Source organism: Rhinolophus ferrumequinum, chromosome 15 (assembly GCF_004115265.2).
Source record: "Rhinolophus ferrumequinum isolate MPI-CBG mRhiFer1 chromosome 15, mRhiFer1_v1.p, whole genome shotgun sequence".
Lineage (NCBI taxonomy): Eukaryota > Metazoa > Chordata > Mammalia > Chiroptera > Rhinolophidae > Rhinolophus > Rhinolophus ferrumequinum.
Genome location: NC_046298.1, coordinates 39,373,531 through 39,394,991, shown reverse-complemented (window position 1 = coordinate 39,394,991; position 21,461 = coordinate 39,373,531). Strand labels below are relative to the sequence as shown.

The 21,461-nt window shown below is 43.8% G+C and overlaps 1 protein-coding gene across 1 annotated transcript; it reads left to right on the top strand.

Annotated features, from left to right (window-relative positions):
• The first annotated feature begins 13,219 nt into the window (after positions 1–13,219).
• On the top strand, positions 13,220–19,311 carry LOC117035363 (cytochrome P450 2F5-like). The gene is given in 10 exon segments (XM_033129252.1): positions 13,220–13,237; positions 13,684–13,716; positions 13,718–13,808; positions 14,653–14,666; positions 15,758–15,931; positions 16,340–16,497; positions 17,275–17,446; positions 18,075–18,169; positions 18,171–18,211; positions 19,130–19,311. Coding segments are annotated over 10 exon segments (978 nt in total).
• Positions 19,312–21,461: the final 2,150 nt, after the last annotated feature.

The following is a 21,461-nucleotide window of genomic DNA, read 5'->3' as shown; positions in this document are numbered from 1 at the left end:
GGAAGCTAGACCCAAAGTCAAGGCGTCAGCAAGGCCGCACTCCCTCTGAAACCTGTAGGGGCCTCCTTTCTTGCCCCTCATTAGCTTCTGGTGGTTTGCTGGCAATCTTTGGAGTGCCTTATACTTGTATAATACCTTGCAGCTGTATAATTCCAAACTCTGCCTGTCATCACATGGCATCCTCCTTGTGTGTGTCTCTCTTCACATGGCCATCTTGTAAGGGTACCAGTCATACCCAGGATGACTTCATCTTAACTAATTACCGTATTTTGCTGTGTATAATGTGCACCCACGTTTCTGGCCCAAACTTTCAGGGGAAAAAAGTCTTTTGTTTCAATTTTTCAATTCAAATTTTTATTTGTTTACATTTAGGTACTTGTGTTTTTTTTGTATTATAAAAGAATTTTACCATTTATTTTTTAACATATTATGGTACAAGAAATTTTATATAACAAAATAATTACAAAACACAAGAAAAGATACAAGGTACAAGAAATTTTATATACTGGAAACAAATTTATGATATTTACCCATCATAGAAGACCAAGAACTCTTTGTTGTTGCAAGTTCATCGTAAGTTCAACAAAACCAATTATCCTATTCCCGGGTGTTATTTTGCATATGGATATCGTTATTGATTTCTAGAGTTACACTTTTAACTCATAAGCATAAATAAAAGAATTAAAAACATTTATATAGATACAGAATTAGTACTACCCATGTATAATGGGCATCCTTATTTTCCCTCACAAATTTGGGCAAAAAAGTGCGCATTATACACGGCAATGACTCTGTTTCCAAATAAGATCACATTCTAAGGTACTGGGGTTTAGGGTTTCAGCATATCTTGAAGCGGACACAATTCAATGCATAACACCCTTATGCATGAACTTATTTATCCATATAAAGCACCCTGTGAGGTGAGTCTATGATGACCCCATGTCACAAATGAGCACACTGACTTAGAGCAAAGTTAAGGAACTTACCTAAAGTCCACGACTAGGACATGACAAAGGACAGATTTGGATGCAGGACAGTTGTATTCCAGGGTGCCTCTCTTGAGCTTCCAGGGATGAGTCAGATTGCAGATTGGAGCCCCTGATCCCAGGGGAACTCTGGAGGAGGTGGTGATTTTCAGCAGAAATATTTTAAAGAAAAGAGGTAAAAGGATGGGAATATAGATGTCACACAGCCCCAACTCAAACTTATGATGTTCCAAGTCTGGCAGCTACCACAACTCATGCAAATCTATACACACACACATGCACAGATACATGTACAGCTGAGGCAGTGCTTTCCTTAATCCACGAGACTCACTCTGATATTTTTTTTTATCTTCTATTTTCTTTCCTTTCTTTTTTTTAAATGCTGATTGCAACCCATCGAGATGCAGCATAATTCCTAAAAGCACTGTTTCCTTTGCCTACAATGCCTTCCTGTTCTCTCTGCTAAAAAGAAGAACTGTTGTTGTGGTATTATCGACACGAATAACAAGCAAACTGGAAGGAGTCTCTTGTCCATTTACCAGGATTCCATTCTCCCTCTAAAGGTCCAGCAGGATCCAGCAGGAAATGGAGAAAAATGGTTTGCAGAAGAAAAATACTTTGTAGGTTCTAAAAACAAAACAAAACAAAACAAAAAAAAACCCAAAGTATCGGAAAGCAACGTAACAGAAAAGTGGCTTTGAAACTTAATACCCAATACAGTGTACATTGGCTACTTAACATCTCTCTACGCAATTTCTTTCAGATAACAGAAAAAAAAGAAAACACTTCTTAACTTATTTTATGAGGCCAGTATTTCCCTGATGCCAAAACAAGACAATGATATCACACAAAAACGAAAGATACAGACCAATATCCCTCATGAATGTAGACACAAAATTTTTCAACAAAATATTAGCAATCAAATTCAGCAATATATAAAAAGAGCAATACACTAAGTGAGGTTTACTCCCAGGATAAAGGTTAATTCAACATTCAAAAATAAATCAATATTGATGAAAAAGAACAAATGTAATTTTCAGTCAAGACAGTGGAGTAGGTAAATGCTGTGCTCACCTCCTCCCACGACCACATCAAAATTACAGCTAAACTACAGAACAACCACCACTGAGAATCGTCTGAAGTCTAGCTGAACCAAAGTTCTACAACTAAGGATATAAAACAAGCCACCTCAAGACTGGAGGGATCACACTGCCTGATTTCAAACTATACTACAAGCCTATAGAAATCAAAACCGCATGGTACTGGCATAAAAACAGACAAAATGATCAATGGAACAGAGCAGAGAGTCCAGAAATAATCCTATACCTATACAATCAATTAATCCACGACAGAGGAGGGAAGACTATACAATGGGGTAAAAACAGTTTATTCAATAAATGGTGCTGGGAAAACTAGACAGACACATGCAAAAAAAAATGAAACTGGACCACCTTCTTACACCATATACAAGAATAAACTCAAATGGATTAATGACTTAAATGTAAGACCCAAAACCATAAAACTCCTAGGACAAAACATAGACAATAAACTCTCTGGCATTGCTCTTAGCAATTTTTTTTTTATCTGTCTCCTTGGGCAAGGGAAACAAAAGAAAAAATAAACAAATAGGACCACATGAAACTAAAAAGTTTTTGCACAGTGAAGGAAACCATCAACAAAACACAAAGACAACCTACTAAATAGGAGAAGATATTTGCCAATTACACCAGTGCATCCGATAAGGAGTTAATATCCAAAATATATAAGGAATTCATACAACTTAATACCAAAAAAACAAAAAATACAATTTAAAAATTGGAAGAGGACCTGAATAGACATTTCTCCAAAGAGGACATACAGATGGCCAATAGACATATGAAAAGATGCTCAACATCACTAATCATCAGAGAAATGCAAATTAAAACCGCAAGATACCACCTCACACCTGTCAGAATGGCTATCAACAATAAATCAACATACAAGTGTTGGCGAGGATGCGGAGAAAAGAGAATCCAGTGTTGGTGGGATTGCGAATTGGTGCAGCCACTAGAAAACAGTATGAAGTTTCCTCAAAAAATTAAAAATAGGACTACCTTATGACCCAGCAATTCCATTTCTGGGTATTTATCTGAAGAAACCCAAAACACTAATTTGAAAAGATATATGCACCTCTATGTTCACAGCAGCATTATTTACAATAGCCAAGCTATAGAAGCAACCTAAGTGTCCATCGATAGATGAATGGATGAAAAATAGGTGGTACATGTATACAATAGGATATTACTCAGCCATAAATAACAATGAGATCTTGCCATTTGCCACAACATGGATGGAACAACATAATATTATGCTAATGTGGAATCTAAAAAAATGAAATAAATGAACAAACAAAACAGAAACAAACTCATAGATACAGAGAACAAATTGATGATCACATGGAAAGGGGATGAGGGGTGGGTGAAAAAAGGGAAGGGATTAAGAAGTACAAATTGGCAGTTATAAAAATAGTCATGGGGATGTAAAGTAAAGTAAAAGGAATAGAGTCAATATATTGTAATAATATGTATGGTGTCAGGTGGGTACTAGACTTATCAGGGCAATCACTTCACAAGTTATATAAATGTCTAATCACTATGTTGTATACCTGAAGCTTATACAATATCGTATGTCAATTGTAATTGAAAAATTTATGAAAAAAATTAAAATTAAAAATACCGTATTGTACAATTAACAATTTATTAAGAGGGTAAATATCGTGTTAAACATTCTTTCCACAATAAAAAAATTTAATGAAAAGAAAATGTATGAACAAAAGAAAGATTTGCTGATGCCCTGAAAGAGAGGGTGAAAAATTACCCCAAAATGATGAATAACGCAGCCTTTTGATTGCTTAGGTCAGCTTAATACATGGCCAGAGTTTGATAAGAGCCTAATGGCATTGTTTTAGGTGTATTTAATTTAGATGACAGTGTGGATGCAAATGAAAATAATTAGGTTCAAAAATAAGAATTATGGCTATAAAAATTATGGATCTAAAAATCACATGCAAATAAATATTCTATTATAGGTTGGAGAAAGTACTTTCCTATACTACCTTATTCACCGCAACCTCCTCAGGAAGAAATGCTAGTATTTAGAAGCAACGTATAATGACTAGGCGTCCTGGGAAATGGAAGTGGTCTTGCATAACACTGGGGATAGTCCATGGGCCCCAGGGTCTGGAGAGGGGTCCTGAGAAGGGAAGCCTGACCTTGTGAAAGGGTGGGATGGTCAGAATGGGTTCCAGTTCACTAGGCACAGGAGGGAATCCTGGGGAAGAGGTCAGGTTCTGCAGGACATTGGATGCTTGTTGCTATGGCTTAGGGTGCTGATGACCAGAGTACCAGACGCTGGTTGACAGAGTCCGAGTGTCAGTTGCCAGGTTCTCAGGTGGGGGCTGGTGTGAGACACACCTTGGGCAGCAAGAAGTCACAAATACCGTGTCTTTGGAGACGAAGCATGGAAAGTTCAGAGGAAGACATCTGTGAGGCGCTGTACCTCATGGATCACCGCCAAGAGTAAGGCAGGGCCTCGGGGTCCTCTAGTGCGCCGCAGCGGTGCACGTCCCACCCCGTGTTTGATCTCCTCCTGTACTTCGGCTGTGGGAGGCAGGAGGTTCTGTCACTGAGGCTGGGTCTCTGTGTGGGTGCATGTGGGGTAGCCAGGGGGAATCTGTTCTTGTTTTTCCAAACAGGAGGCGGGCCCTTGGGGGTTGTCGAAGACTGGGAGGGAAGGGACAATGCTAATTTAGCTGGTGAGTTCACAGATGGCGGCGGTGGTGGTGGTGGTGGTGGAGGAGGAGGAAAATGTTTGGGTTGGGTCATGGCGTTGAAGGACCACGGGTTTCTACGGCGTGTGGGTGGGCAGGTCACCCACCCCATAAGATATGGATGAGTTTTCAGAGGCCAGAACTAAGTATGTAGAAGGGGCTTCTGAGCAAGGAGGTTTGAGCCAGGTAACCCTTGTAGGTATGAGCAGATTCAGAGTCCCAGCGAGTGAACTATGAGAATTGTTCCTTCTGCTTCTTTTGCATGGTTCTTTCCCTGGCCTCAGGTAGTTCCTCGTACACAGGTGCTGAGCAGTCTCCCCTGGACACAAGGCGAACCTTCTGCAAATGTTTGGAGGGCTCAGTCTTTGCGGCTCTCTCTTACTGGTATACTTCTCTGAGAAGTCTGGAGACTTTGGTGTTCCCACATTCTCAGCTATGTTTCTTCAACTCAGAACAATTCTTGGGTTGCCCTTGGATTCCCAATATTTCATATATTTTGTTCTTTTTTTTTTTTTTAGTTATTCCATATGGGGGTAAAAGGGTAAAATCTAGTCTCTGTTACTCCATCTTGACCAAAAGCAGAAATTCAATAAATACTATTTATTTATTTATTTTAATTTTTTATTGGGAAATATTGGGGGACAGTGTGTTTCTCCAAGGCCCATCAGCTCCAAGTAGCTGTCCTTCAATCTAGTTGTGGAGGACGTAGCTCAGCTCCAAGTCTAGTCACTGTCTTCAATCTTTAGTTGCAGGGGGCGCAGCCCACCATCCCATGTGGAAATTGAACCGGCAACCTTGTTGTTGAGAGCTCACGCTCTAACCAACTGAGCCATCCGGCTGTCCCAATAAATGCTATTTAAATGATTGCATTTCCTTGGATCAGCACCCAGCATGGTGTGGATGAGCACAGATTTTGACTTGGCTTTGAATCCTAGCTTCACCCACTTCCTGGCTATATGACCTTAAAACTGTGTAACTGAAGTTCTCTGGACCTCAGTGTCCTCCCCTGTAATGGTTCCTGCCCTATGTGGCTATTGTGAGGATTAAATGGTTTAACATGTGTGAGTCACTTAGCAATGTTTGACATGCAAGAATCCTTCAAGTCTTAATAGGTAGCACTGAGGAAATCTCTTAGATGTGTACTACCTTGGTCGGGTGTGAACTCTAGTGCCAGCTCAATTTAGGTTTCAATCCTGATTCCTCCATCAAGTGCCATTATGACTTCAGTATGATTATTTGATCTTTGTGCTTCAGTTTTCTAATCTTCAAAACTGATCATTTTGAGGCTTATGTGAGGTTTATCATTTTGAGTCATGATAAAGTGGTGAGCACAAGACTTGACATATGGTGAGTAATCAAAAGTATCATTATTATCATTTTATCATCATAATCTCCCTCACAGTTACATATGCTGGACTCCAAGTACCATCTTGACAGATAACAGGACCAAATGTTGCTACCACACCAAACATATCTTGCCACATCAAGGGTACAAGCTGCACCACAAACTGGGACACTTGGTTGCCAGACTCCAGTGTAAGCTATTCATATTAGAGTCTAAGTGAATGGAGTCTCCAGACATGGTGCAATACACAACTTGAACTCCCATACAAAGTAACTCTTAGAGAAAAAATAGAATGCCAAAGAGCCAGGACCAGGGCTGACCTTCAGTTTTCCTTAGCTCTACCATCAGGAAGCTGACTTCATCAAGGATCTGCTTCTCAAGGCTCTGCTTTCCCATCCTGATGTTATGCAGTACTGTTCACCAAACTTTCTTAGTAGGACTTCTACTTATTGCCATTGGAGAAAGTAATGCCTGGGAGAAAAGTAGGGGAGCTAGCTCAACTGGCATCTGTTCCGAGAGGCCACTGCCCTGTGAGTCTCCCTTTCCTGATAGCTACTTGGAGAAACATGGAACGTATAAGTCCCTTATGCTAGGAAGGCTTCCCTGATCTCAAGCCAGCTCAGGCTTTTCTCTGGGTTCCCACAGCTTCGAGAGTTTTCCCATTACAACCTTGATGAGTTCAGTGTATCACAGGGCTGTTTTGCCCCCATTAGACTGAGAGCTCTGAGAGGGCAAGGTCCAATTATCTCTGAACTGCTAGTCTCAAACCAAAGTACATTATCTCATTGAATTTTCAGTCAGTCTTCTTAGGATAGCCAACTGAGGGTCAGATGGGGGAGGCCACCTGCCAAGTGTACACAGCTAGTAAATAACAGAACCCAGGCTGCTTTATGTACTGTGTATCGAATACTTGGATGGCAGCTGTTTTAACAACACATTAGGTATGTTCTCAGATGTTTTACTATACAAATTTAATAAGGTGACTTTATCCCTTTCTTCCTTCCCTCTTCCAATATACATGGACAGTTGTAATCACAAGCTCAAGCCAGAGGGGAAAAACGAAGGTGGAGGAAGTGACCTCAATATTACTAGAAGGATTTTTGCCCCGACATCTCTGATGCAAGTCCGACATTTGGAACCCACCAAGGAGCATGTGTTACCCAAAAAGACTGCAGAATTGAAAAAGTGAGCCCAGGTTGCAGGTCCCCAGGTCACTCCAATTTCAGCCAGGTACCTGGCTTTTTCAGTCTCATATTAACCTTCAATATAATACATATAATGAATAAAATATCTGTGCTTAAAAAGTTTGAAAACAGAATATGTAATAGTTGATTTCTCAAAACTGTAGTCTGTGTCTATAAGTTTTTGTTTATTTGTTTGTCTTGTTCTGAAAACATTAATCTGTAAAGATATATGGAATACACCAATATTCAGTGCAGCATTATTTCACACTGGCCAAGACATGGAAACAACTGAAGTGACCCTGTTTCATTTCTGATGTGGGTTTCTGTTAAGCCTCTCCTCTGTTTTTATCATGCTAGTCAATGGTTTACATATATATTTTTTTTCTTTCAAAGACCCATCTTCTGCCTTTGTTGATTTTCTCTAATACTTGTTTTCCATTTTTATGATTTCTAGCCTTATCTTTAATATGTTCTTCCTTGTACATACTTTGGGTTTTTGTTCTTCTTTTTTTAAATTATTATGATGCATCATTAATTTTAGACCTTTTTCCTTTTCTAATAAGCAATTAAACTATAAATTTCCCTTTAAGGATTTATATTAGCGGCCTACATAAATGTGGATATATTTTCACTAATATTTACCTTAAAATATTTTAAATTTTCTTCATGTTTCCATTTATGATCTATAGAAGTATGTTGGTTAATTTCCAAATATTTAGGATTTTCCTAGATACCTTAATATAGTTAACTACTAATTTAATTCTGTTTGGTCAAAAAACATACTCTGTGTGATCTCAGCCATTCTAATCTATTGAGATTTGTTTACAACCTAGCTTATGGTCTAGCTTAGGGAATGTACCATGTGCAAAAAATATTTAGGTGAATGTAGTTGCTAGTGTTGCTCAGGTTAATGTTTACTGGTTTTTGTCTAGTGGTTCTATCAATTACCAAAACATGGCTGCAAAGTTTCTTGAATTTTTTTTTTAAATGAAGCTTTACTTCTGCTATTTACTTTTTAATTTGTGAAAATCAGGCTTTTACTATACTTAATGCTGTACCTTAAAACTTTGTGAACTGATATGGTGTATTTGCACTTTGAGCTATTGAAATACATGTGATTTTTTTTTAATCTGAAAAAAAAAATAACGCATGGATGTCAAAACCCCCAACTATAATTATGGCATTGTCCATTTCTTGCTTTATTTCTATCAATTTTTTTCCATGAATGTTTAGGCTGCATTGTTAGGCACAAACACATTAATGATTATTAAGTCTTCCTGATAAACTGCCCCTTTTATTGTTATAAAATGTCCCTCTTGATACTTGGGCACACTCTTTGTTTTGATGTCTGTTGGCATAGTCACTCCAGTTTTGTCATGCTTACTACTTGCATGGTGTACCACTTTCCATCTATTCACTTTCAAGCCTCCTGGGTCTTTATATTTGGAATGTCTCTTGCAAACAATATACAGTAGGGACTCCTTTTAATACTTTCTGATATTTGACTTTTTATTTTGAATGTTTAGGCCATTAACATTTAATTTAATTATTGATATGATTGTATTTAGGGTTACTCATTAATTGCTTGTTTCTGTTTGAACCTCTGTTATTTATTGCTGTCTTCTCCTTTTCTTGCTTTCCTTTGGTGATTTAAAGTTTTATAACATAGGAGCATTTGAGATCTTGCTCCCCAATATATATCATCAGTTTGGCTCAAATAAACTCTAATAACGAAATAAAATATAGTTTTAGACACATAAAATTCATACGCATAAAATTACATTTTAATTTATCAATTGCATTTTAGCCATACACCCTCTTTACTTTGATTTTTTAGTGGTTCTCTAGGATTACAATAAACAGCTTTAACTTTTTCCCACCTACTTAGGTTGGGAAAAAAACCTACTTAGGTTAATGTCATACCAATTCTGGGTTGATAGAGCTTATTTACTTCAGCGTGTTAAAGACGATTTTTCATTGTCTTCTGGCCTCTATGGTTTCTGATGAGAAAGCCACAGACATTCAAATCATAATAAACCCCATCTTTGATATGTCATTTTTTTTCCTCTGCTGCTTTCAAGATTTTCTCTTTATCTTTGGTTTTCTGAAATTTGACCATAATGTGCTACAGTGTGATTTTCTTAATCGTGTTGCACATCTGCTGAGCTTCTTCTATCCATAAATTGTATGTCTTTCAACAAAGTGTTGGGAGTTTTAGGCTCTGAGTTCTTCACCACTTTTCCTGCCCCTTTTCTCTCTCTCCCCTGCCTCTGAGACTTCCATTATATATATGGTAGTGTGCTTGATGGTGTCCCACAGTTTTCTGAAGTTCTGTTTCACTTCCCTCATTCTTTCTCTTTCTATTTAACAGACTGCACAATCTGTATTGACCCATCGTATCGTTCATTTACACTTTTTTCTTGCCATCTTGAATCTTGCTATTGAGTCCCTCTACTGAATTTTTTATTTCAGTTACTGTACTTTCAACTCCAGAATTTCAATTTGGTACTTTTTTTATATAATTTCTATCTCTATTGATATTCTCCAGTTAATGACTCATTGTCATAACACTTTCCTTTCATTATTTAAACAAGACATAAGCATTTCTTTTCGTTATTTTAATAGCTACTTTGAATATTTGTCTGCTTATGTCCAACATCTGGGCCCCTCAGAGACCATTTCTATTCCTGACCTGTTAGCCTTGTTATAGCCCAAATTTTCTATTAGTATACTATACTTAAAGTATCTGAATTAAATTTTTCATGGCAACCCTATGCCAAGAGAAATACGTATGAGTTTCATTTACTAAGTAGGTTTAAGCAGCTTAATAATTATTTATACTCTAACATCTTAATGGCTATTTGAAAAAAAATACACATAAATTGAATGAAAAAAAATGTTTTCTAAATAACCACGATTACTTACTAATGGGATGTGTTTGCATATTGGGCACTCAAGAACTTCTCATTCTTGTCCCACAATAATTTTCCTGTGACACTTGCTTTTGATCAGAGTAATCGCTGAAACCCAGGTTTACAAAGGTATGAGGACATCAAAAATGTTTTTGCTCAATCTAATTGTTGAAATTGTGAACTACCTCACCTTGCAGTTTGGGGGAATGGTGTCCAACAAATGTTTAGTGCCACTGTGCTTCCCTCAAACAATTAAGATATCCTGCAGCAGCCATGTGGTTTGCTGTGACAAGATAGAGTCATACATAGACTACCAACATCAATTTTCTGATTTTGATCATCTTACTATGATTATGTTAGACAATCATAATTGGAGAAGCTGAGTATATACTGCTCAAGCAGTGCTCAGGATGAAATTCATACCTCTAAAAACATATACTAGAAAAGTAATGAAAAATAATGATATAAACTACCGTTAAAAGAAGCTCGATAAAGAATAACAATTTATCCAAGCATTTCAGAAAAATATAATAACGATTTGGGAGAAAAAAGTCCTACAGAGAATACAAAGGAGGTAATACTTCTCAACTTATCACAAAAATTTGACAAGAACTTACAAGGAAGGAAAATTCAGGTGAATATCTCTCATGAAAATAGACACAAAAATCTAAGTAATATATTAGCAAATCTCTGCAATATATAAATAGAATGGTGTTTCAAAGCCAAATAGGTTTATTCCAGGAATAAATACCACTTCACACCCATAGAAGAGAACAAATGGAAAGGTCAGCCAATTCCACGGATTGTCGTTAATGTGAAAGCAATAAGAAGTTTCCTATATTACTGTTGGGGGAGGAATTACAGCACAATCCCTTGGGAAACTCTGGCCGTCACTAAAACGAAACATATGCCTAACCTATGAGCAAGTGAAACTACTTAGCATATGCCCAAGAGAAGTGAATGCATATGTCTACCAAAAGATAAGCACTAGAATGTTCACAGAAGACTTGGTCAAAATATCCAAATAGTGGGGGCCGGCCCGGTGGCTCATGCAGTGGATCTCAGTGCTCTAATGCCGAAGGCTGCCAGTTCGATTCCCACATGGGCCAGTGGCTCTCAAACCACAAGGTTTGCCGGTTCAATTCCTTAACTCCTGCAAGGGATGGTGGGCTCTGCCCCCTGCAACTAAGATTGAACAAAGCATCTTGAGCTGAGCTGCCGCTGAGCTCCGGGTGGCCAGATGGCTCAGTTGGTTGGAGCTCGTCATCTCAACCATAAGGTTGCCGGTCGAACTCTCAAGGGATGGTGAGCTGCGCCCCCTGCAACTAACAACGGCAACTGGACCTGGAGCTGAGCTGCGCCCTCCACAACTAAGACTGAAAGGACAACTTGAAGCTGAATGGCATCCTCCACAACTAAGATTGAAAGGACAACAACTTGACTTGGAAAAAAAGTCCTGGAAGTACACACTGTTCCCCAATAAATCCTGTTAAAAAAAAAAAATACCCCGAAGCCCAGCCAGTATAAACACGAAAGAAATCTGCATGTGTGGCCCAGCTGCTGGTACGTAGGAGGACAAGCACATTGTGGAGAATGAGCTAGTTCTATTCTGACTGCTGCTGTTTTTTCTCCATGATGTAAGAAATGGGATCAACTGAGTGATGTGGGAGAAAAGTGTCTTGGAGGTTGAGGGGACAGGAAAAAGTGTAAGAGTTTGGGGTCAAGGAAAGCTCAGTTTAGAGGTGAGGAGGGTTTCAGTTGTCCTTGGTGTATTTCAGTTTCTTCCATTACATCATGCTTCCCAATGGGGTTGACTTTGCCCCCAAGGGGACACTGAATAATGTCTGACTCATTTTGGTTTTCACAACTGGGAGGGAGGCTGCTACTGGCATCTAATCAGTAGAGATGAGAGATACTGCTAAACATCCTACCACACACAGGAGAGCCCCCCTACACAAAAAATTACCCAGCCCAAACATCAGTAGTACCGAGGCAGAGAAATCCTATACCACGTCCCTCTCTACCCCAAGTTCCCTCTGTAGCAGGAAAGCAAGTCAGACCAAAAGAAGAACTCAAGTCCTTTAAAACTTCCCTTCTCATAAATCCCAGGTTCTCCAGTGAGGCAGTCCCCTCAGGCCCAGTTCTAAGGTCAGGGAAAAGTAACTTATAGGGTTGGGGTGGGTCCAGTACTGCCCTCTCCCTCAGAAGTACAGGTAGATACCAAGGGAAATCAGAGCTATATAATCCCTTAAGTAAGCCCTCACCCCTCTTCCAGGACCTGTCCTAACTGGACTTTCTGGACTTTCTGGGACTTAAACAAGATGGGGCACCACCTCTATCCCACCATATGCCTGGGATCTGGGGTGTCAAATTCCCCAGGAACCTCCAAGCACTTCTTCCCCTGCCCCATGGGAACGGTAAACAGGATGTACACACACAGACCTGTGGGGCGGTTCTAGGGACTTTCACTATAGTATGTTTGCCACAAGCATTTTCGCCACAAACATTTTTGCCACATAACTAACTGTCTGTAAAGCAATTTTGCCATAAAAAGATAAAATCACAACAAATAATAAAGGGACATTAATAAAGAAATAAAACATGAAAATGAATAAGACTGTCTTGTAAAATACGAAATATTTGAATGTATTTTAAATGTGTGTAGAGTCATGGCTACTTTAAGACCAGCATCACCACATGTACTTGTCACTGTATACAACCTTTTGAGACTAGCTAAGATTATATACAACATAAAAGGGAGTCACTTCGAGACCTTCAATAGGGAAATAAAATCGAACTACCAGCTAACTTAAACACATTAAGTCGGCCCAGGCAGTTGATTCATCAATGGAGAAATGAACTAAACCAACCAAACAAAAACTGTCAACCAGTTATTTTCTTTTTTAATTCTAAAACTGCCTTACAGCCAATTACTTATGTGGCAAAAATGTTTGCAGCAAAAATGCTTGTGGCAAAGACGCTCGATGAAAACACCTGACATGGTGAGAGCTCTCACACCTCCACCCTGGCTCCCAGACCCTTGCCCTCAGTGGCTCTCTCCATCAAAGCTACCCCCAGGCACTGGAGTCCCACATTAGCTCCAGGTTTTGGCAACCTGTTCTTCTCACTTGGCCAGGAGTTCGATAAATAAGGCCAGTTTCTGAGGCAAAGGGCATCAGCAGACAGAGCTGGTGGGAGGCTTTGACGAGCAGGGGGCAGGGTTATTCAGATCTGATGTTTTGTTCTGAGGCTTCCATCTGCCCCACCTTTCTCCCAAATCTTGCTTCAGCCCCAGCCTGGCTTCAGTCCTGCCCACTGCAGTCTGACTAGGCATGAGGGGGGGAGGGGGGAGGGGGAGAAGAAGGGGAAGGGAGGAGAGGGGGAGGGGGGGAGGATGGAGAGAGACCTCAGAAGAGAAAGGGCACAGAGAGAATTACAGACAAAATAGTGGAAGGTCCTCAGGAAGTTCTCTATCCACATTTCTGCGGAACTTCGGGATGGGAAAGAGGAGAGTTGAAGAGCGGATCCTGGAGGAAGGCAGCTTCCGGTTGACGGAGCTGCAGAAAACCGCAGGTCAGGGTCCCGAAAGGCAGTCCATACCCCTTAAGTCACATCGATCCTACTTAGTAACCAAGACTGCCAGATACCGTAGCGTGGGTGTTACCCGGGAGGCTCTCACTGAGCTCAACAAACGAGTGGCGCCCCCTGGAGGTGGAATCAGCTTGTGTACTGTGTTTTCTTGAGGTTCAGCAACAGGACATGTGGTGGCCATTTTGTTGCGCTGTGTGTGGTACTTTGAGCACAGCTTGTGCAATTGTGGGTGTGTGATCTTGAAGATGATGCTCTTGAGACTCACCACATGTGGTGCCATTTTCACACATAAGCCCCATAAGCCTTGGAACAATCCATTTGCAGATGAGGAGGCACAGAGAGATTAAGTAGCAGGCTTGAAGGAAGCTTCAAGTTAGTAAGTGGAGTCAAAATCAAAACCTATGTCTTTACTGATACCAAAGTCAACACTCCAATGCATTCATGCCCATTTGTGGAGTGTTTACTGGATACCAGGCACCGTGCAAAAAGTTTTCCACCCTCCCGCAAGCCTAGGTAGTTGTTACAGGTGATGAAGCGAAGTCCCAGAAAGGCTAAATCAATATGCCCAGGAAGTGGCTGAGCTGGATATAAACCCAAGTCAAAGCTGTCAACCATGAAAAAAAAAGTAAATAAAAATTTTCAACACTTACACTACCATATGCCAGATCTGTTCCAAGAACTTTGTGTATATTACCTCCGTCTTGAAAAATCGCCCAAGTCTAATTAGTAGGTCCCATTATAAGCCCCATTTTAGAGAAGAAATTGAGGCACAGAGAGGTAAACAGCCCTCTACCCTGGTCTCCAAATCTTGCTGGTTTGGGGGTAGGGAAAATGTGTCAGGTAATGCTGCAGAGATTAAATGATGTCGGTAAAAGAATAATAATAATAATTTCCGATTGCTGTTCTAACAAATTGCCACAAACGTAGCAGCTTAAAACAACACAAATTAATTTTCTTACATATCTTGAGGTCCAAAGTCTAAACTGAGTCTGGTTCCTTCTGGAGGCTCTAGGAGAGAATCCACTTCCTTACCTTTTCTGGCCTCTAGAGGTCACCTGCATTTCTTGGCTCCTGGTCCCTTCCTCCAACTTCAAAGCCAGCAACATGGCATCCTCCAATCTATCTATATCTCTCTCCTTCCATCATCACATCACCTTTTCTTACTCAAACCCTTCTGCCTCCCTCTTACAAGGACCTTTGTGATTACATTAGACCCACTCAGATAATCCAGAATAATCTCCCTCTCTCAAGAGCCTTAATTTAACCACGTATCCACAGGTTCTTGGAGATTAAGACATGGACATCTTTGGGGAGGCATTACTCAGCCTGCCACATCACCCTGGTTTGTAACAGACTCACAGCTAAGCACTTCCAAGCCACACACTCACAGACTCCTTATAACAGCCCCATGAGGAGAAGACTGTCATCAACCCTTAATACAGATGAGAAAACTGAGGCTCAGAGAAGGGAAGTCAGTTCACTCGGGTCACACTAAGATTAAGAGGCCAAGCCAAGATCCAAACTATGTCTGTCTAACTCTGAGCTATGCTGGTGTGTAATGATTAACGTGTCAGAATGTGTATTGTTTTAGTATTGTTTTCTGCAGTCTGTTCAGTTGTTGGACAGGCTGGGGGGGTCCACACAGTTCAGTGACAAAGGTAAAACGGTTGAAGGGGTGGGACTGCAATTGGCCCTACCTGCCCCCGCCCCTTCTCATATGACCCTGCCCCCGAGTTACACGGCCCCACCTGGCCACACTCTTGTCCACTCCACGGAGTTTTCAAACACAGAGTCTCCGCCACCACTCGGCCTCTCCAGACCTAATTACCCGTCAAGACCCCGTACCTGCCCACCTGATCCACCCTGACCCTCACTCGCACACACCCTGACAGCCCTTCCAAGCCCCTCCGACTCTGCCCCACGCCTAGTAGTACAACCTCTTTCCAAGCCTCCTGGACTGGGTGTCCAGGCTGCACAGACGCCTTTTCCTGAACTTCGGGCGCCTGAAGGACTTCATCGCTCTTAGCGTCCGCGACCACCAGGCCTCCTTCGACCCCAACTCTCCCCGAGACTGCATTGATTGCTTCCTTACCAAGATAGCACGGGTAAGCCCTGTCTGGAAGTCCCACCTCTGGTCTGACCTGCTGCCCTTGCCTCAAACCAACTGGGATCCCAGGGTGAGAGGGTTTGGGTATGATCTCACACCTGGGAGGTGGAGCTGAAACACCTGGCTCTGCTGCGCTGGAGCCCAGAACCATTTGGGGCCACTACCAATTAACAGTTCATGATGTCATTAAGGATCTGTTGATTGTGGACCCTGCGGCTGAGATTTTCCCTTCCCCGCCCTCCCGCGCTCCCCAGTTCCCCAAAGGAAAGGAAGTTAAACAAAGGAGGCACTGAACTGGTACCCAGTCTCAGTTGTGCAGATCTGGGGGAAACCCGGTGGATAGGCTCTGAGCCCGCGCGGTCACTGTCGGGGCAGCACTCCAAGTTCTGGTCCATATCCCCATCAGGAAATGCAGGACCCGCTGAGCTACTTCCACATAGATACCCTGCTGATGGCCACATAAAACCTGCTCTTTGGCGGCACCCAGACCTTGGGCGCTACGCTGCGCTTCGCCTTCCTCGTGCTCATGAAGTACCCAAAAGTTCAAGGTGCGCGCCAAGCCCGGCTTGGTGGCCTGCCCACAGCGCCGGGGACACGCCGCCCCGCGCACTTCGGAGCCCCGCCCACACACCGTGGCCCCGCCCAGCACGCCGAATAGTTGGAGCCTCCGGCTTTCTAGCACAGCCAAACCCATACGCAAGCGGACCCTACCTACGTGGCTCCCGCGGTCCACGCAGCCTGCCTGGACCCGGACCTCGCTCGCATGATCTTGCTTCGCGGTCCAGCTCTGACCCTGCCCACTCAGCCACCGTCCTGCCTCCGAGCCCACTTCGCACAGACCACGTGCGAAGACCACGGCCCCGGAGCCTCAGCCGCAGGGCCCGCCCAGGAACCCATTCCCTCCCACACAGTCTGACCCGCCCACACAGCATTGTCTGCGACCGCTTCTCGCCAAAGCCGGCTTCTGGGTCTATCCCGGGACCCCTGGCCTCCAGGACAAAATCCAACAGGGTCCGCGACGCCTGCCCCACCCCCGATCTCTCAGTCCTCCCGCACAGCGCACCCACTCGATACACTCTTCAGTGAGTCTGGTCAGCCCTCGAAGCCCCCGCCTGCAATCTCATTAGGGACCTGGACTCCAGGCATCCCCGAAGCCCTTTACACGTCTCTAAACCCCAGGCTCCGGCTAACCTTCACCTTCACCCCTGCAACGGTACCCGGGCTGGGAAGTACTACATGGACCCCCTCCCACACACACACACACACCTCTTCCCAATCCATTGGAGCCCGCCGATACCCTCGGCTTCGTGTCTCCCTCCATCGCCAGCCAGAGTACAGGAGACCAACCCGCGTGGTGGGACGCGCGCGGCTGTGGGCACTGGGGGACCTAGTGGCCATGCCTTATATAGATGCGGTGATACACGAGGTGCAGCGCTTCGCAGATGTCCTCCCCATGAACTTGCCGCACCGCGTCACTCAGGACACGATCTTTAGCGGCTTCTTGATACCTAAAGTGCGCTGAGCACCTGGCAAACGACATATGACACACTAAAAAGAGGCATCCCAGCTCCTTGCAACTGACATCTAAGGCTCTAGCAAGAAGGATCCCAGGCCCTAGCAATCCACACTCCAGACCTTAGTAACTGGCACCCTGAGCAAGCCCTAGCAACAGACATCTGAGGCCCTTAAATCCAGAACCTCAGCCCCCGCCAAAGCCCACATCCCGCACCGTAGTGGACTGGACCCTGTCCTGAAACCCAGACCCCATCCCATAACAGGTCCCCTTCCTAGGATCCCTCTCCGGAATCCTCAGAGTCTGAGACTTTATCCTGGGAATCCCGTGCCTAAACACTGTTTTCAGAGATCTCTCTCCCTCCCCAGAAACCCCAGATCTGTTCCCACAAAGGGGGTATACCGCGTCCCTGCCTCAGACCCTAACAATGCAGTTTTCAGTACCCATCACTGGAAACCCCAGACACCCAAACACATTTCCTGGACCCTCGATGGATTCCTATGCTTCACCCCTCCCTCCCATCAAGTCCCAAGGGCCCCCCCCCGCCCCCGGCCCTGTAGAGTGGAAATCCTAGTTGGGGAACCTCCCAGGCGGTCTGCACCAGTGATTCTGCCTCACACCCACAGAGGGAACGGATATCATCACCCTCCTTAACACAGTCCACAACGACCCCACCCAATTCCTGAATCCCCAGGTATTCAATCCTGAGCACTTTCTGGATGCCATCCTTCCAGACGAACCCTGCCGGCATGCCCTTCCCAGCCGGTGAGAGCAGTGGGAACAAGAGTCAGTTTTTCAGGCCCCTTATTCCCACCTATATTGCCCAGTTCTAATACCACTCTCCAAACCCTCTCACTTCTTCATCCCACCTATCCTCAGCTTTAGATGAGCAGACACCCATTGTCCGTCCCAACTCTGCTTGTAGATGGAGGTGGGGAGACAGGAGAATAATTTAACTTGGAAGTGGTCACTGTCTCTCCACTGGGTGGCGCAGGTAGAGTTGTTCTAGTTTCTCTCGGCTTTGGTCTTTACACCGCTGAAAATAATCTTTACTGTGCAATTCAGTGTTAGAAAGAAAAAAAGGTGGGGGAGGTAATAGGTAATTTAGCATATTGACTACTGTGTGCCAGGCCCTGCCTCGGAGAAGAACTGTAAGAGTGGTGGCTAAGAGCTGGGCTTTGCCCCGACACCCCAGCTCAGCCATCTCCAAGCTGTATAGCCTTGGATTTGTTACTTCAAATAAAATGGAGATAACAATAAAGCCCACCTCTTGGAGTTGTTAAGAGGATTAAGTTAATTAATATCCGTGTAGTGCTTAGATAGTGCATGGTACATAGTAAGACCTGCATAAGCATTGTATTTTCACTTTATCTGCATTTAACATTCACACAACCTAATGAGGCACTATTATCATCCACATTTTAAATAGCCAGAAACGGCGGCTTGCGTAAGATCACAAAACTAGTACTGGCAGAGCGGGGATTGGAACCCATGAAATTGCATTTTTATAAACCGGTTCATTCTGGTCCACGATTTACTTAAAGCATCTTTCCCAGACTTTTAGATGCGTGGGCCTGTGACGTCCCCAACCGTATCTTCGTATGTTTTCCTTTGGAAATTTGGAACTGGAGCGCCTTACCCCATTTTATCTAATCTCTCCTCCCCACCCTCCCACCTCCGCAGGACGCCGACTGTGCCTGGGCAAGTCGCTGGCGCGAATGGAGCTCTTCCTCTACCTCACCGCCATTCGGCAGAGCTTCTCGCTGCAACCGCTGGGAGCGCCCGAGAACATCGACCTGACCCCGCTCAGCTCGCGTCTCGGCAATTTGCCGCGGCCCTTCCAGCTGTGCGTGCGCGCGCTCTGACGCCGGCTCTCTTCTGCTGTGGGCAATGAGGTCAGCCCCTAGGGATTGCTCCGTCCCTCTTCTCGGCCCACGGTGCCCCCATCCCATCTCGCTGTCACACTCGCTTCCCCTCTGCTTGTGCCTGCCATATGCCCATCCCTTATCGCTCCTATCTTTACCGGGTCTGCGCTCCAGAGGCAGAGAAGGACATGGGGAATGGGAGGTGCATGCCTTGTTTTACCCACAGAACTTGTTCTATTACGCACCTTTTTAGGGACTTTTTGTATCCTGTCCTAGGAAGTTATAAAAGACTCAAACCTGGCTTGGATGAATTAAAGGGAGTCCCCTAGGATGGGGAGTAGGGAGGTCTGGCTGCAGAGAGAGGAGACACCTGTGACTAGTTCTACCCTCACCCTTAGGATGGCTAGAAATTGAAATTGTTTCTGGAGATAGACTGGAATACAAAGGCTGTGAGGGCCTGAAGACAGAGAGGCAGAGGAAAGGACAGCAGTCCAGGGAGACACCGAACAGGTCTACAGGAGATACAGGGTGCTGTACAAAGAGGGAAGTGAAAGTAGGGATACAGTGAGAGATGGAGAGATATAAACAGACACAGAGACTGAGAAATAACAATTACTAACATATACCGCTTCCTAATCACACACTGTTCTAATTCTCATTGAAATATCCCTGTGAGGCCAAAGCCGTATCATTATACATTTTTACACATGAGCAAACTGAGGCTCAGAGAGGTGATGTGACTTGCCCAAGATCACACAGCCAGAAACGGGCAGAGCATCTGGCTCCAACACTGCTCCTCTCAATCTCACAAAACAGAGACACAGAGGAAAGGAGAGAGATATGGTGACTGAGAAGTGGGGAGGCAAAAAGGATAGAAGATAGAGACAAGGAAAGAAACAGAAATGACCCGATAAAGACAGAGAAAAAGGGAAATTATGGGGAAGTGAGGCACCAGAAGACTGAAACAGTCCCCCATTTCTCACCCCTCTCCTTGGACTATTCCTTTGTCTTGAAAATGCCTCCCTTTGCGGTGGGGATAGCAATCCCAGGCCTGAGACTTCCCAATGTGGGGCTGGAATTAACACCTTGACATCCTGTTGACAGGTTTTCTTAATGAGCTTCATAGAGCCAGAGTCAGGCAGAGTGGGGCTGGCTCCCCCAGCCATGGACAGAGTAGCCTGAGAGGTCCTACCCCTAAACGGGGTCACCCCAATGCCATCCAGAAACTGGGACATGATCTGCTGAACATAAGGCTGGCTGGGGTGAGGTATACAGGCAGTCCCCACATGGAGCATCCTGTCCCTAATCCCCATTCTATTCCCACCACAGGTCAACCATGAATGCAGAGGTGGAGCGAGAGAGGAAGAGACAGTGAAGGGAAACACATAGAGATACTGAGAAAGAGACAGATTCATAGAAACAGCAGAGAGAGATCCTGAAAACCAAAGACTGGGAGTGAGACAGACAGAAAGAGAGAGAGAGGAGGAAAAAGAGAGGCACTGAAAGAAAGTGAGAGATGCTCAGAGAGAGAAAAAGACAGAGATTCTAAAACAGGGAGAGAAATTCAGAAGGAACAGAGATGAAGGGAGATAGAAATCTAAGAGAAAAAGGGAGATTGAGTGACAGAAGCCTCAAGAGATGAGACACAGAGGCAGACAGGAAGAGAATCACAAGGATTCAGCAAAAGACAGAGACTGAGAGAAACAGAGTCTGAGTCAGAGACAGAGATCGAAATCAGGATGACAAAAGTCATGCATTCATTCAACAAACATTCACAGACTGCCTACTGTGTGCTAAGCACTATTTTAGGTGCTGGAGATACAGAAGTGAACAAGACACAATGCCTGCTCTGAAGAGACCCTAATAGAGAGGAACCATTAGAGAGCTTGACAGAGGGGGATAGGATGGGGTTCAGGGAAGGGCACACTTGTTGCACCCCACCACACCCCCACAGTCGGTGCCCTGCACCACTGTGCAGGTTCCTGGACAGAGAAAGGCTGACAGGAAGACCCACAGCAGCGACAGAGGCAGGGAGACAGGGACACACAGGATTAAGATGAAGACGAAGTGGGAGAGATGCAGAGAGAAAAAGACATACTGAAAAGAGAGCAAGAGATAGAAAACAGACATGAACAGAAGTAGACACAGAG